Genomic DNA, 17728 nt, shown 5'->3' with positions numbered 1-17728 from the left:
AAACCTGCCATCTTAGTGTTTCTTCCCTACTCAGTTGGTAATTACCAAGATTCTTGTTTGGTGGTCAAGGCTTCCGTAAAGATTTAGCTTCATCTTTTCTTTATACTTTTGCTACTTCTAGCAAACAGTTACTTCACTACTTTTAACTCTACCAATCTATCTGCCTCTTAACTCTACCAATCTATCTGCTCCCTTTCAGAGAAAAGTGAGGGAATATTTTGCTTCCACATGTTTCTTTACCCCTATGCCTAGGATGTCTTGGTTCCTAGCACACCTTTAAAGCTGATCTGCTTCTGATAAGCCACCCATTCTAGTTTGTAGAGACTTCCCTTTGCTATCCGTAAGATTGAATTCTCTTTGATTATTTTGGTGCTTAATTATGTGTAGGTATATGTTGGTTGTAGTACCCCGTTTTTTGCTAATCTTTTCCTTTGAGTATGTCTAATTTCCTCAGCTAGCTTATAAATCTGTAGGCTAGGTCTTCTAAGGTCTTATAATTTTTTAAACCAACCTCCTCTAAACTCCCCCAACCCCCCTTGCTCTTCATGTGAATAATATTGGCTTAGTATACTGTTGACTTGAGTGGCTCAAAGAATCTATTGAGGTTAATATTTGCTTATTTAAATAATTAGAGAAGCAAAATCTACTTTTATACTTAGATTCATGTTTCCTTTTCTCATAAGCCGAAATTCCTCCTTATTTGTAAAAATGTATTATAAAGCTAATTGATTTAAAAATTGGGAGTTGTTTTTTGTTTTTTAAACAATGTCTTACTTAAATAAGAATGCTGTTGAATTCACATCTAGGACCTCAGCCATGTGGCCTCTGGGGAGTCAGTGGATGAAGATGTTCCACCTCCATCCGTGTCCTTACCAAAGTTGGCAGCGCTTCTCCGGGTATTCAGTACTGTGGTGAGGAGCATTGGGGAACGTTTCAGCCCAATTCGGGGTCCTCCAATTACTGAGGCATACGTAACAGATGTAAGTTTTAGTAGTCTTTAGTATCATTCAGCAAAAATTGCCTTTTCTTTTAAATGCTTCTGTTTACCTAGTGAGCTATGTTATTAATCCCTCATTTGTTTAGCATGTGTGTAGGTGTCTGGCCACTTTCTTAAATGGCCAGAAAAGTAGGGAATTCTATATCTCACTCCCCTCACCCCCCAACCTGATGAAAAAAAGTCCACTCTGAATTTTTAAATGCCTATGAACTTTTCTTTTAGGAGATTCTCTGTAGGTTCATTTATTCTTGTTTTTAATATGAATTTTAAAATCTTATTCTTTAGTTTTTTAATAATACTGAGTTTTGCTTTAAAATTATTGTGTCTCCTTTTAGTTTTTCAACATACTAAGAATAACTCTTAACAGGGAAGGCCTCGAAAAGTAATTTTCTCTTAAGCATGAGAGGATGAAACAACTTGATAGCCTAACATCAAAGGATGTAAAGATATAAGAACTTAAACTATGTAATAGCCTGAGACCAATTATAAGAGGTAGCTAGATTGCCACATTTCAGCAGCCCCAGACATCAGCTGCACTGTATTACAGTCCAGTGAGTGGTTCAGTGTAATGAATGTGAGAAATGAACCCCCATCATTATATTCTGCTTGAATAAGAAGGGAGAAGAAACCTGTGTGATAGTCATAAAAGATTTAACCTAAATGATTAAAATTTTACTGCTAGTGTAAAATTCTAGCTTTTATGAGCATTTACTTTCGTTGAACACTTTGCTAGATAAAATAAGACATTAATTATATATATATGTAATTCTTGGTAAGTTAATTGTGTATTTGAGCAGAAATGTCCTGAAGATAATTAAAACCAGCATGTTAATATGTTAATATTTTGAAACTGATCCAAGTGGTTTAATATTTTTATTTTTACTGTCTAAAAGATGGGTGGTTGATGACTTTGTCAGTGTTGAAATAAAAGCAGTTTATTATATCTATTTATTTATATCTATAAAACAAAAGGACAGGAATGTATCATTTTCCAGGATAATTCTATATTAAATGTACTCTTTTATGAAGGTCTTTTAGGGCCTTGCCAAAAATGGTCTTTTAGGCCTTTTAAATCTATATGCAGGTTTACAAAAAACCCCTATATGTAGTGGTTGTTGAATATTACAGAAAAATTTGAGAAATATTTTTCTGTATCAATCTTTTCTGTGTCTGTTTTTCTGTACTTGTTTTTTCCTAAGTTATTTTTATTAGAAATGTAGTACATTGACTACTATAGTTTACTGGGGTTTTTTGGGGCTGGAAATGATAAGATTTTCATAATCCTCAAATAGGTATTATATGTTATGAATGAGAATATTTATATTTATCTTTACATAGAGACCATCAGTACATGAACTTTCATAAGCTAAAGCTATCTTGGATATTTAGTTTTAAAAGATTGATTAAAAGTCCAAGTGCTAGATTACGGAAAGTTATTCTCACGGCAGGTTATTCCCATGTTGTTAATACTGTTACTGTTCTAAGTTCTGGTGTATTTCATGATTATTATGAAGTTCTGAACTTCAACCATTTAGTCACTTTGGTGGGGGGATAAGAATTGGGTATAAGGGAAATAGAGTATGGCAAATTCCATTCCTCTCACAATAGTACTTTAGAATACTTAGGCAATATCCTTTTTGTGTGTTGTACCAGAGATACCTTATTATTATTCAGCCACTGAGAACTAGAATATTAAGAGACTACTGACAAGGCAGGCAGTTAATTTTCAATAGAAACTGCATTAAATAGAAAATATTTCTTGCTCTGTGGAAGAATATGAGTTTTTTTTAAAGCTGCTTGTTTTCCCCATTGCAGGTTCTGTACAGAGTAATGAGATGTGTGACGGCTGCAAACCAGGTGTTTTTTTCTGAGGCTGTGTTGACAGCTGCTAATGAGTGTGTTGGTGTTTTGCTCGGCAGCTTGGATCCTAGCATGACTATACATTGTGACATGGTTATTACATATGGATTAGATCAACTGGAGAATTGCCGGACTTGTGGTACAGATTATATCATCTCAGTCTTGAATTTACTCACATTGGTATGTGAATTCTTTTTTGTTTAATATGTTTATTCAGGCCCTTAAATTTAAATTGATGCGGAAGAAGTTAAGCCCTTGTTTGTTTGTGTTTTTTTGCATTAATTAGTCTTATCTATATAATCTAGTTTGTTTTTGCTCTAGTATCTGTGTACTTTTAGTATTTGAGTGCTCATCTCAGTGTAGCTGTACTTTTTTTTTTGATGAAATATCCTTTATTTCGATGAAATATCATCCTTCACATGAGACTATCTAGCACTCCTGATAAATACTGTGTAGAGAAGGTACTTGATAGCTATTTTGAAAGACCCTGTTATGTTTTGTTTCTGAAACATGAAAACTTCTTTGATAGTTTTTATTATTTTCTTAATCATAAATATCCCCCCTCTCTCCGCCTTTTATTATGGACCTTTTGAAGTATATTAAAAAAAAGTAGAGTAGTATAATGAATCTCTGCATACTTAATACTCAGTTTCTATAATTAGAAGCACATGGCCCATCTGGTTTCATCTAGGCCTCCTACGCTCTGCCTCCTCCTTGCCATCCCTGCATCCCCAACTGGATTATTTCAAAGCAAATTCTAGATGACATTCTGCTAAACATTTCTGCCATAGTTACACTTCCCTTTGCCAATGTGAAAAAAAACCCATGTTTAAGTGTAAATACATGTATACTATTTCGGTATCTAAACGTTTTAATGTCACAATGTTAAGGCCTAAACATATAGCTTAGATATATTACTTTTTTCTTTAATAGATTAATTTTCAGAGCAGTTTTTAGGTTTACAGAAAAATTAAGCAGAATGTACAAAGTTCCCATATAACCTGTTCCCCCAATAGTTTCCTCTGTTACTAATATCTTTAGTTTTAGTGTGGTACTATTATTACAACTGATGAGCCAAACTGAGACATCATTATTAATTAAAGTCCATAGTTGACTTTAGGGTTCACTCTCTGTATTGCACATTCTGTGGGTTTGACAAATGTATAATGCCATGTATTCACCATTACAGTATCATGCAGAAGGGTTTCAGTGCCCTAAAAATCCCTTGTGTTCCACCTATTCTCTCCCCTCTTCTGGCTGGCAACCACTGATCTTTTTACTGTCTCTATAGTTTTTGTTTGTTTGTTTGTTTGGTTTAATTTATTTATTTTTGGCTGCACTGGGTCTTCGTTGCTGTGCGCGGGCTTCTCATTGTGGTGGCTTGTCTTGTTGTGGAGCATGGACTCAAGGCACGCGGGCTTCAGTAGTTGTGGCACGTGGGCTCAGTAGTTGTGACTCGTGGGCTCTAGAGTGCAGGCTCAGTAGTTGCGGCGCACGGGCTTAGTTGCTCGGCGGCATCTTCCCGGACCAGGGCTCGAACCCACGTCCCCTGCACTGGCAGGTGGATTCTTAACCACTGCGCCACCAGGGAAGCCCCTATAGTTTTGCCTTTTCCAGAGTGTCATATAGTTAGAATCATACAGTATGCAGCCTTTTCATATTGTTTTTTTTTTCCCTTAGAAATATGCATTTAAGATTCCTCCATGTTCTTTTGTGAATTGATAGCTCATTTCTTATTTTATTCTTTTAGATTGTTGAACAGATAAATACAAAACTGCCATCATCATTTGTAGAAAAACTATTTATACCATCATCTAAACTACTATTTTTGCGTTATCATAAAGAAAAAGAGGTAAGTGATTCATTGATCAGACTTGATAAACTTAGGTCATTGAAGGGTTTGACTCCTGTTCCTTAGTAGGCTACATAAATGAAATCGAAATGATAAATATTTGATTTAGAATATAGAAATTATAATGATTCATTTAATATTTGATTTTCATACTGTATACTTTGATCAGTGATATGCAGGTAGTTTTTTCAGATTTTATTAAATTTGTTTTATTAAAATGTGATGTGTATGTTGTAAATAATACTTCATTGTTAGCTTCTTAACCGACTCCCAGTCAAAGCCACTATAGACTTTCTAAGTAGATGTAGGAAAACTTATCTTAATAAAATGGTGTTTGTATGTGTTTTGATACTGGCTTGAAAAAAAAAAAAGGACTTTTAAGAAATTTCACATTGTCATTTTTAATTTAGAGGACCCTTTTTTAAATAAAGCTTTATAGATTTTAAAATGCTTACTGATACTATGTAGGTTTCCTAAATTGCTTTTTTAAAAATTAAGATCTTTGGTGTTTTGGACAGTAAATTTATCAGTCTTAAACTGATGTGCATCACCATTATGCAGATAGTAATATACTTTCCATTTAATTATCACTTTCCTGAATTCTTATTTTAAGGTTGTTGCTGTAGCCCATGCTGTTTATCAAGCAGTGCTCAGCCTGAAGAATATTCCTGTTCTGGAGACTGCCTATAAATTAATTTTGGGAGAAATGACTTGTGCCCTAAACAACCTGTTGCATAGTCTACAACTTCCTGATGCCTGTTCCGAAATAAAACATGAGGCTTTTAAGAATCATGTATTCAATGTAGACAATGCAAAATTTGTAGTTATATTTGACCTCAGTGCTCTGACTACAATTGGAAATGCTAAAAACTCACTGATTGGGGTGAGTATTTACTTGTAATGTCTTTGTTTTATCCCATTTCAGCCTCTTCTTATTGCATGTTTACATATTTCATTTACCTATCAAGGCAGTGTGTCTACAGAATCACATAGATCAAACGGCCATATTTTGGACATGCCTGGATAATTAAAATTGACAGGAATATTTTCTTGCCATTATGTTTAGCTTTTGCTTTCCTTGATAAGTTTTTTATATTCTATTTTTTACAAAATGCATTTTAATGCTTTCTCCTATTTACTCTAGCATGCTTTTAGAAAAATTGTCAACATTTTCCACAGGGCAAGTTTGTATAGTTCTTTTAATATGCAACCCCTTCTTCCCCTGGTACTCTTTTCCTTCTTCCCACTAGAGTTAGTGCTTCCATATGGTCCTTATTTTTTGACTAACTACTTTTCTCTAGGAACATTCATATATGCTTTTGGAAAAAGAATAAAGATTTCCTGTAAGAAATTTGAAGTGACCATGCTTTTCATTTATAATTATTGCTGTGGTTAGTATATTTCTCCCTCCTAGTGGACCTTGCAGGATTGAAAAACATGATTTATAATGAAAAGTAATGGGATACTATTAAGGGGATAATGTAGTCTAAGAGAGAAGGAGGGAAGAGTCAAGATTTGATGTTTATATTTGCATGCTTTCCATATTGTTAGATCAGATTGCCCTGTGTCCCTCCATAGCTGCTCTTTCCCTCACTGCTAGGCTGCGGTAGACTCTTCCATTCTTTGCATTCTAAAATTTGGTTGTTGAGAAATTCACATTGTGCTCAGATTTGAGGTTTACATCCTGCACTCTGGAAACGAGAGGGAGTCGGGACCGGGCAGTCAGATGGAAAGGAGTATCTTAGCAATGGAAAGAAAGGGAAGGATGGAAAAGACTTAGAGTGGCAGCGTGTGCCTTTTTTCTCACTGGACAGGGCAACTTGCCATTTGAAGTACATGGAAAACTGAGGAAATAACGATCTACTACACTGAAGGGTGCAAGGGCTTTGTTTAGACGAAGGATCAGCAAATTACAGTCCATGGACCAAATCTAGCCCACTACGTGTTTTTTTTTTTCTTTCTTTTTTAAAAAAAATATTGAGATATAATTCACATACATTATAATACTCATTTAAAGTATGCAATTCAGTGACTTTTAGTATACTCACAGAATTTTGCAACCATCACCAAGCATCACATCTTTTTGTAAAGAATTTTTATTGGAACATAGCCACTTTTATTCCTGTTTTTTTGTCTGTAACTTTTCTCTCTGCAGTGGCAGAGTTGAGGAGTTGGACATTGTACCAGAGGTGTCATGTGGCCTGCAAAGGCTGAGATATTTACTCTCATCTTCACAAGAAGTATTTGTTGATCCCAGGTTTAGTGTACTAGCTTGTTTCCAAATTTAAATCTGTCAATTTTAATTTTTAAAAATGTGTAGACATATTTTGAAGGATAAACTTTTTGTATGCTTTTGTATGTCTTGGAGGAGCCATACGTTTACTTTCTTTTGTATGTCATCAGATGTGGGCGCTGTCTCCAACTGTCTTTGCACTCCTTAGTAAGAATCTGATGATTGTGCATGGCGACCTGGCTGTTCACTTCCCTGCCATTCAGTACGCAGTGCTCTACACATTGTATTCTCATTGTACCAGGTAATGTATTTACATATACTTCTTAAGAAAAAAAAATTTTTTTTTAAAAGGGAACATGGGTCCTTTAGAGTATACATTTATTTTATAATTTATTTTATTTTATAAATTTATTTATTTTCGGCTGTGTTGGGTCTTCATTGCTGTGTGCGGGCTTTCTCTAGTGGCAAGCGGGAGCCATTCTTCGTTGTGAGTGGGCTTCTCATTGCGGTGGCTTCTCTTGTTGCGGAGCACGGGCTTCAGAAGTTGTGGCACTCGGGCTCAGTAGTTGTGGCTCGCAGGCTCTAGAGCGCAGGCTCAGTAGTTGTGGCGCAAGGGCTTAGTTGCTCTGTGGCATGTGGGATCTTCCCCGACCAGGGATTGAACCATGTCCCCTGCATTGGCAGGCGGATTCTTAACCACTGCGCCACCAAGGAAGTCCCTAGAGTACATTTTTTAAAATGTGTATTGACTTAACTTTGGAATTGCCTTTTTTTAAAAAATGAGAGATGAAAAGATGATCCAAATTTTGTCTTCCAGGCATGACCACTTTATATCTAGTAGTCTTAGTTCCTCGTCCCCATCCTTGTTTGATGGAGCGGTGATTAGTACTGTAACTACAGCTACAAAAAAACATTTCTCAATTATATTAAATCTCCTGGGAATATTGCTTAAGAAAGATAATCTTAACCAGGACACAAGGTAACTAATACTTATAATATTGTTTCTAACTTTTGTTAATTTGGCTTCATAATTTGAGAAAAAGAAATGACTGTCATTTGAATGGGTAGAGCAACTTCTTCATTATGAAACACTTTAAATTTTTGTTTTATTATTTAATCTAGAATTTCTTGTTCTTTCCTGAAAGAATTACATGAAACCTCGCCCTCCTGCAATATTTTATAGATGAATGTATTTATAGAGATTTAAAAATATTTTTTACTACAATTTATGCTAGTTTGGGGAGATTTTCTTAAAAGACAGTTTTGGCAAAGGAATTTCTCTAGTTTTAATATTTGTTTCTTATCGCTTGAGGTATCTAAAAGACCAAAAGAAAACTAATGTAAAAAAAATAGGTTTTTCAAGGTGTTTTTCTATTTTTTTTTAATGTGAAATCAACTGTATATTTTGTGTTTCAGGAAACTATTAATGACCTGGGCTTTGGAAGTGGCTGTTTTAATGAGGAAGTCTGAAACATACGCACCTTTATTCTCTCTTCCATCTTTCCATAAATTTTGCAAAGGCCTTTTAGCCAACAGTAAGAATCTGAGATTATTTAATTTTGTTAATCAGTGCTTAAAAGAGATCTTTGTTAATGGCAGAAAGATAGTCACTTGAGTGCTTTTCATGACTGGAGATGTATCATCCCCATTTTAATGACAAATGCATAATCTGTCTTAATTTTTTTGCCATTCTTAATATGTGAAAAACAAGTTGTTTTTAAGTGATCGTCACATTTTTAAGCTTATGTGATTGTTTATACATTCCATGTACTTTTAAAGTTTCCTTCAGAGAAAGATTTGGGTTAAGACTAGTCACCCTGAGTGGGTTTTGTTGAGAGTATCATTTTCCCAAATGTTACTGCCAGTGATGGTTCCAGGCAGGAGCAGCCCCTCATCCATAGTAGGCACTCATTGTTTATTGAAATGAATGGATTCAGAAAATTATGACATAGTGGCATATAATTTCTTCTGGCAAGCTGAAAGTGTCTTTAAATTTTTAATAGCTCTTGTCGAAGATGTGAATATCTGTCTGCAAGCATGCAGCAGTCTACATGCTTTGTCCTCTTCATTACCAGACGATCTTTTACAGAGGTATGGATTAAAGATCCAATATTTTGACCCTGGCCCTTTTGATCCTTGGAAATATTCCACACTTCTATTATCTATTTCATTTTTTTGTAGGTGTGTTGATGTTTGCCGTGTTCAACTAGTCCATAGTGGAACTCGTATTCGACAAGCATTTGGAAAGCTATTGAAGTCAATTCCTTTAGATGTTGTCTTGAGGTATGTTGGTGCAAAGACATCCCACAATGTTTAGTTCAGGAAAAGACAAGTTGCCTGTTAGTGAATTAATATCACATCTTGTATGGCACTTCTCAGTGACTGAAGAGATGATAATTGCTACAGAATAATACTTATAATGTCAAAATATTTTTCTCAGTAGTTATTATTCGTAAATTGTATTCTTTTGTAGTTTTAAATTAGGTCAATTTTGGTGCTTTAAGAACCTTAAATTTCAAAGTTGTAACATTTCTGTATGTATTTTTTAAGTCTTAATTTTATCAGTTTTTACTTTCAAATTTAGTTGGCAGGGAAATGATTCATTTCCAGTATGAACTAACTTCTTAATGAAAACATTTTGCATAACAATGACTTTATTTTTCTGTCTACAGCAATAACAACCACACAGAAATTCAAGAAATTTCTTTAGCGTTAAGAAGTCACATGAGTAAAGCGCCAAGTAACACATTCCACCCACAAGATTTCTCTGATGTTATTAGTTTTATTTTGTATGGGAACTCTCATAGAACAGGGTAAGATTATTTCTTTGACTCTTTCATCTGGGAAAAGTAATTTAAATATACATGAATGTCTTAACCCTGTGCCCAGTTTTGAGGAGAAAATATGTCAGGGGTGGCAGAGTAGAAAGTAATATTCTTCTCAAATGGGTTGTTTTAAGTTTTCAGTAGTAGGAGGAATTGCTTTGAAGATGGCATCTGAAGAAATAAAAATGGGCTTTGCAACTGACAGTGATGGTGAAATGTAGTTGACAATTAACTGATCTGACCTAGTCATCAGTGCTTTGCGGAGGGGCCTGGGGGCGTAGGCATTCTGGAGATTTTTAGTTGCAATGAATGTTTTATCCTGATAGCCAAATTGTCATGAGCCTTTTACCCTAATAATCTGTCTAAACCATACCCCATCCTATTTCAGCTCTAAAAGACCTCTTTAAAATGAGAGGTGGGGACATAATGCTTCCCAATTTTACATGTTTGCCTTTTTCAAGTGGGGAAGATTGTAGTCCCCTACTCCCATTTCCCTTGCAGTTTGTTTTTTGTTTTTGTCTTTTTTTTTTTATTTTAACGAAGTTATCATTGTCTGTTAAATATGAAACTGCTTTTCCCAGGAAGGACAATTGGTTAGAGAGATTGTTCTATAGCTGCCAGAGACTGGATAAACGTGACCAATCAACAATTCCCCGCAATCTACTAAAGACAGATGCTGTCCTTTGGCAGTGGGCTATTTGGGAAGCAGCACAGTTCACTGTCCTTTCTAAGTTGAGAACCCCACTGGGCAGAGCTCAGGATACCTTCCAGACAATTGAAGGTAATTAATTGACTCTGCATTGTTTCAAACTTTGTAATGTAAATACTTTCAAGCTTACATTAAGAAATAATGGATTTCTTATCTTGTTAAAGCAAAAATTTGAGAGTATATGATTTTTTTCTTTAGTACTTTATCAGTTAATCTTTTAGATATGTTTGTTAGAGTAAACTTTTATTAAATAATCATGTTGTATGTGTTTTTGTTCACAAATTTAAGGGATTTGTGTGGAGAAGATTTTTTTTCCTCTAAAAATGAAAAGATCTTGTTGGGACTTTTGTTTTTAAATGATGAATATACAGAGGATACTTGATAAATGTGAATTTGTGAAATTATCTCTAAGAACTTCTAGAATCTTTGAAGATTCCTTTTAAATTTGGAATGCTGTTTTTGGTTTTAGGTATCATTAGAAGTCTTGCAGCTCACACATTAAACCCCGATCAAGATGTTAGTCAGTGGACAACTGCAGACAATGATGAAGGCCACAGTAGCAACCAGCTTAGACTTGTGCTTCTTCTGCAGTATCTGGAAAACCTGGAGAAGTTAATGTATAATGCATATGAGGGATGTGCCAATGCATTAACATCACCTCCCAAGGTTGGTTTCAGTGGGCTGAATGTTGCTTGGTCAGTTTCGTGGTCAAACCTGGCAGTGCGTGCATGCAGAGCTGAAATCGCAGTGGACCTATGTATATGCTTTATGTGTATTTGAGACATCTCTGCCTGTAATTTGAACCAGTCCTGAGCTCTTCTTTCTCGTCTAAAGGTCATTAGGACTTTTTTCTATACTAATCGCCAAACTTGTCAAGACTGGCTGACTCGGATCCGACTCTCCATCATGAGGGTTGGATTGTTGGCAGGACAGCCTGCTGTGACAGTGAGACATGGCTTCGACTTGCTTACAGAAATGAAGACAAATTCATCTCAGGTAAAGTGGGTGTGTGTGTGGAGTTAATTAAATCTGTTAATTAGAAAAATTTGGGCTTAATTCCTTTGCTATGATCTAATCTATGGATAAAAGAAGTTAAAGTTTCTATTCATTTTTTTAAAATATAAATTTATTTAGTTATTTATTATTTTTGGTTCTGTTGGATCTTCGTTTCTGTGCGAGGGCTTTCTCTAGTTGCGGCGAGCGGGGGCCACTCTCCATTGCAGTGCGCGGGCCTCTAACTGTTGCGGCCTCTCTTGCTGCGGAGCACATGCTCCAGATGGACAGGCTCAGTAGTTGTGGCTCATGGGTCCAGTTGCTCCGTGGCATGTGGGATCTTCCCAGACCAGGGCTCGAACCCGTGTCCCTTGCATTGGCAGGCCGATTCTCAACCACTGTGCCACCGGGGAAGCCCCCATTTTTTTTTAATGAACTTTTAAAAAAATATATTTATTCATTTATTTAATTTTTGGCTGCATTGGGTCTTCGCTGCTGTATGCAGGTCCTCTCTGCTGTATGCAGGTCCTCTCTAGTTGCTGAGAGCGGGGGCCACTCTTCGCTGTGGTGGCCTCTCCTGTTGCTGAGCATGGGCTCTAGGCACGTGGGCTTCAGTAGTTGTGGCTCGTGGGCTCCAGAGTGCAGGCTCAGCAGCTGTAGCATATGGGCTTAGCTGCTTCACAGCATGCAGGATCCTCCCGGACCAGGGCTTGAACCCGTGTACCCTGCGTTGGCAGGCGGATTCCCAACCACTGAGCCACCAGGGAAGCCCGGTTCTATTCATTTTTAAAGCTTTTGTTCCAGTATTTTTATACAGGCAGTAACTTCCAGGGTCACCTATTCATATTTTTTACTTAGAATGAAAATATTCATTACTTATGCTTAAGGGTTAGAACTTTAAAGGTAATTCTAAGAAATGTGTGTATAGAAGAAAGAATTTTTATAATAATATATAATGATTAAGTATAAGAGAGTAATAATTTTATTATAGATGTAAAAGTATAGTACTAATAATGTTATAATGTAGGGAAATGTGCTGGCTAGTAGGTAGGGTCACTAAATAAGTGGAATCCAAAAATTGCACGTTTACTAGTTAAGTAATGTCAGTAGGCAATATTCAAAGACATAAAATTAAGCATTCTTTAATTCATGGTTATTTAATTTTTGTTTTATATTTACCTCACGTGTTACTCCCAAAGATGCCACAGTTTAAATGTTTAAGTAAGTTTGTTTTGTAAAGACTGACGCGCATGTGCTATTAAGGTCCATCACCACCACCGCCCTTTGTATCTACATTATATGTAACATTTTAGGTAATTCCAATAATGCAGTTTCATTGTTGTAAAAATAATTGTTAAATAAATTTGACTTCAGGCTTTAGATTGTGATCGGTAGTTGTAAATTTAGTAGAGATTTGAATTTTGAAGGTATTGAGGTCTGTGATTGATTTTTCTGAATGCCACTCTCAGGGGAATGAATTGGAAGTAACTATCATGATGGTGGTAGAAGCACTGTGTGAACTTCATTGTCCTGAAGCTATACAGGGAATTGCTGCCTGGTCATCTTCGGTCATTGGAAAAAATCTTCTCTGGATTAATTCAGTGGCCCAACAGGCTGAAGGGAGGTAAGTTGGAAGGAAGGAAATGGGTGATAGGATTTCTCTATGTTAAATTTTTTTGTATTACTGACTAACATTGTAATTAAATGTTAATTACACTTAATGTTGATTCTTAATTGATAACCTTTTATGTCAGAGTCTGATACAAATTGCCCTTTATGGCCGGAGTTCTTGCTCATTAGCTCTGTGCACTAAATGTTCAAACTCACTGCTCTAGGTAAACTCATTCAGTGCCTCTATGTATGCTTATGTAAGTTTTACCAAATCTGGAAAATGCAGGGAAAATAAAAGAATGGCTCATAATTCCATCTCTTAGTTTTGGTGTACATATATGCCTTCTTTCTAGTTCTTTTTTCTCTTATATATAGTTTTTTATCCTCTTCACAGAATAGCAGTATTTCTGCTGGTCTCACGATTTTGCTTTTTCTACTCGGCAATATTTAAAAAAATATTTTGCCGTGTTAAATATTCTACGATGTGATTTTTAACAACACATTTTTTTTCTTTTTTTTGGGAATGCACCATAATTTAACGTTCCTTATTGTTGGACAGCAAGGTTATTTGTGACGTTTTTACTAATCTTAATGCACCATGGTACTTAGTTCTTTGCTTTTGTTTGTGATTATTTTCTTTGAATGCATTCCTACAAGTTGATTTACTAGAAGAAAGGCTATAGACCATAAGGCATATGATATAAACTATTGCTAATTTACCCTACATAAAAGATGGTTCCAATTTGTATCTCTAACAGTAGAGTAACACCTCTTCCCTGCACGTTTGTGAATACAGAGGGCTACTGAGAAACAAGAACCCTGCCACCATATTAGTGAAAATGTTTAATTTACATTTCTTTATTAATAATAGAACTTTCCCCATATGTTATTGACCATTTGTGATTTTTAAAAACATAGATTATGTCTTTGTGGCCTCTCGGTTTTTTGTTATTGATCTTTGAGATTTTATTATACACCAAGATTATTGATGCTAACTTCTTGATTGGTAATTTGTTTTTAATGTTCATGTTTTTTAAAAAATAAATTTATTTATTTTTATTTTTGGCTGTGTTGGGTCTTTGTTGCTGTGTGGGGGCTTTTTCTAGTTGCGGTGAGCAGGGGTTACTCTTCGCTGCAGTGCGCGAGCTTCTCATTGCAGTGGCTTCTCTTGTTGCGGAGCATGGGCTCTAGGTGTGCGGGCTTCAGTAGTTGTGGCACGCAGGCTCAGTAGTTGTGGCTCACGGGCTCTAGAGCACAGGTTTAGTTGCTCCACGGCATGTGGGATCTTCCCCGACCAGGGCTCCAACCTGTGTCCCCTGCATTGGCAGGCAGATTCTTAACCACTGTGCCACCAGGGAAGTCCCTTTTTTTTCGGATGCCCAGAAGTTTCAAATTATGATGTCATTAGATCTGTTAACTTTATGTATTTTTTTTCTTGTGTTTGTTTTTCTATTTAGTCTTTGCACACATTGAGATTAAATACTGATATATTCTGTTAGTTATTTTATACTGTCTCTTAAACATTTAACGATTTTTGAACTTATTTTCATTTTTTGTGAGGAAGAGATCTAATTTTGTGCCTGCTCAACCCCACACAGAATAATCAACTCATTGTCTCAGCTCAATTGATTAACTCATTCTTTCCAGTTTTTTTAGAAATGAAGTATGTGGATAATTAAAAAATAAGACTGTTTGAACTTGTGTTGAAGGTTTGAAAAGGCCTCTGTGGAGTACCAGGAGCACCTGTGTGCCATGACAGGTGTTGATTGCTGCATCTCCAGCTTCGACAAATCTGTTCTCACATTGGCTAATGCTGGGCGTAACAGTGCCAGCCCCAAACATTCTTTGAATGGTGAGCATTCAGGGTTTAAACAAAAAGTTGTAGTCAAATAGTTTGTGCTCATGATCTTACTGTATATTTTTAGATTTCTTTGCTCTTTGAAATATTTATAACCGCTTTGGGTCTCTCTCTCTCTCTATTTTATGAAATACTTTCACTCAGGTGAATCCAGAAAAACTGTGCTGTCCAAACCAACTGACTCTTCTCCTGAGGTTATAAATTATTTGGGAAATAAAGCATGTGAGTGCTACATTTCAATTGCTGATTGGACTGCTGTACAGGAATGGCAGAATGCTATCCATGACTTGAAAAAGAGTACCAGCAGTACTTCTCTCAACCTAAAAGCTGATTTCAACTACATAAAGTAAGGATTTCTTACCCCATTAAACAAATTTTCAGTAAATTTAAAGTCTTCTTTTATGGCAGAAAAATATTAAAATTGTCCATATTTACTATGGCAAGATGGTTATAGTTCTAATAATACTGCCATTCTAAAAATGACTACAATGAAAAACCAACATTAGAGGTGAGGTGGGTATTCATGCAATGGGAAGACAGATTTCTATGTTGAAACAGTCATTTGGTATTGATTCTCAGAGCCTGTTCTAAAATCATGATGAATATAAAGAGAAATTTGCCACTGCTTTAGAAAGGATAATGTTTGATGGCTTTGTTTCTAAACTAGGTGTGAATATATCAAAAACATTTATTATAAAGAGGTCAGAGTTTATGACATTTGTAAATTAAACTCCTTTTTTTGTTTTTCCCTTATTCCTCTCTGCATTTATTAATCTCTTAATTCGAAATTTGAGTACAGGCTGTGTCCCAGACACTTCGCTAGGATGATAAGGGTCATTAGCTGTCCTCACCATCAAGGAGCTCAGCTTGTAGTGAGTAAATGAATTAATGGGTAGTTTCTGCATTGAGCACGTACTGAGTGCCAGCCACTGGGGTGTAGCACTGTGTACGACAGACACAAATTCTAACCCTTGAGGAGCTGACCTTCTAGTGAGGAGGAGACACACAGACTAGGTTGGGGAATGCCATCAGGACGTCATTTGAGCACAGACTTGAAACAGACCTGATGCAAGGATGATAGGCTTGGAGTGTTCTGGAAATGCCTGGGAAGCCACTGTGGTTGGAGCAGAGTGAATAATAGGAGATAAGGGTAGAGAAGTAGGTGGGAACTCTGAAAAAGACTTTGACTCCCAATAAGGTAGGAAATCTTAGGTGGGATTTGAGTAAGAGAGGCATAGCATGATCTGACTTACTGGCCCACTCTGCTGGGTTGTCAGGAGACTGGAGGTAAGGGGCCAGCGTGGACGCATGTAGACCATTGATCTGTGGGGCAAAGGTAGAGGGAGGAAAACAGATGCTATTAATTGAAGTAGGAACACACAGAGAACAATGAAGTATGTTTAAAGTATGTGAAATATGCAGACAAGATTGTTTTAGTAAGCAGTTAAGAATTGGATTTGGAACTAAGGTGAAAACCCTGAGCTTGAGAGAGATTTGGGGAATCATTAGTATATAGGTGATACTTACAGGTCCTCTTTCTTTTTCATTCTTTATACTCCAGAGCCTTCATAAACCACCAAACCACAGATAATGCTCTGGAGAAGAGTGAGTGAAAAAGAAAGAGGGCCATGGTTAGAGTCCTTTTGAGCATCTTTGTTAAGGGATGGGAGAAGAAGCCGCTGAAGAAAACACAAGGACATTGAGGAAGGCAATGTTACAGATGCAGAAGAACCAGACAGGAATAGTCATCCTTGTCAGGAGCTTCATAGACTTCGAGCAAGAAGAGCTTTGTAGAGAGAGAAGGAGAAGCAGCCAGGTTGAATACTGTGGAGTGGTGGAGAAACTTGAAAATGAAGTTTTAGTTAGGTTAATTGGGTAATGAAGTCAAGGAAAGAACGCTGTGGCTGGAACAGAGTACTGTGTGTTTATTATAAATATTGGAGAGATTAAATGTTCTTTTAAGCCTTGGGGAAGGAGCCATAAGAAGACAGGTTGAAGAAGCAGGGTAAAGAAGAGTGATTGAAGGATTAACTGGACTCCACCTTTCCTGTGCCTCAAGGAAAGCAGTTAAAGTTGGATATATACAGTTTGGGGAGTGCATGTGGATTGGGGGGTAAAGGTAGAGAAAATGAAAACAGTCTGTGTTTGTTTTTTTCCTGAGGTGTCAGTCATTAGCTGAAAGTGCAAGGGCATTGTAGAGCATAGTGGGGACACAGCAGACCTGCCTTTTCTGTGGTGGCAGAAATGATAAGTGTGTTGGTCACCACACCGAGACAGTTCATCAGTGCCAAGTGATTATGGCTCACCTGAGAAGCTGGTGGTTGCATTGATCCAAGCTTGGGGTTTATTAAGGTAGAAGCAGGTACAGTCAAGTGATGTACATTTCCAGTGCTATATTCAGTGCTGGAAATGTAAGGGAGGTGACATAGTGAGAGGGACGGGAAAAGATGAGAGATTAATGGAAAAGAGGGAAATTGAGAAACTGTAAATCATCATGTTGGTTGGAGAACAGCTGTAATAGGAATGGGAACAGAATGCAAGATCTGGAAGTAGCAGTGGGTTGCTAGGAGGGTAAGGCCCTCATCCTGGCATTGAAGCTACAGACTATCGGAAGGAGTTCCAGAGGTGTACCATTTTCAGGTAAGGTGAGGAGAAGGGAAGGAAAAATTCTTTGAAAGAAGAGAAACAGCTTCCAGGAAACAGTGGAAAAGGGAGAGGAGGAGGGAGGCCAGCAATGAAAGAAGGCAGGAGTAGGATATCAGATTGAGATTAATAGAATAGGAGACCTAC

General features: G+C 36.6%; 1 protein-coding gene across 4 annotated transcripts in view; it reads left to right on the top strand.

Annotated features, from left to right (window-relative positions):
• Positions 1-17728, top strand: part of SMG1 (SMG1 nonsense mediated mRNA decay associated PI3K related kinase) — a 95963-nt gene that overhangs the window by 34146 nt on the left and 44089 nt on the right. For all 4 annotated transcript variants that reach the window (XM_033416464.2, XM_033416463.2, XM_033416462.2 and 1 more), the window contains 16 exons: positions 807-980; positions 2813-3037; positions 4608-4709; positions 5323-5592; positions 7113-7243; positions 7760-7921; positions 8359-8477; positions 8946-9033; positions 9124-9225; positions 9615-9755; positions 10349-10548; positions 10946-11142; positions 11311-11472; positions 12939-13093; positions 14790-14932; positions 15083-15284. In XM_033416464.2, the coding sequence (XP_033272355.1) occupies positions 807-980; positions 2813-3037; positions 4608-4709; positions 5323-5592; positions 7113-7243; positions 7760-7921; positions 8359-8477; positions 8946-9033; positions 9124-9225; positions 9615-9755; positions 10349-10548; positions 10946-11142; positions 11311-11472; positions 12939-13093; positions 14790-14932; positions 15083-15284 (2573 nt within the window). The remainder of the gene's footprint in view (positions 1-806; positions 981-2812; positions 3038-4607; positions 4710-5322; positions 5593-7112; positions 7244-7759; positions 7922-8358; positions 8478-8945; positions 9034-9123; positions 9226-9614; positions 9756-10348; positions 10549-10945; positions 11143-11310; positions 11473-12938; positions 13094-14789; positions 14933-15082; positions 15285-17728) is intronic.

Source organism: Orcinus orca, chromosome 16 (genome assembly GCF_937001465.1).
Source record: "Orcinus orca chromosome 16, mOrcOrc1.1, whole genome shotgun sequence".
NCBI lineage: Eukaryota > Metazoa > Chordata > Mammalia > Artiodactyla > Delphinidae > Orcinus > Orcinus orca.
The sequence above is the reverse complement of the archived record's forward strand: the minus strand, read 5'-3'. Positions and strand labels throughout refer to the sequence as shown.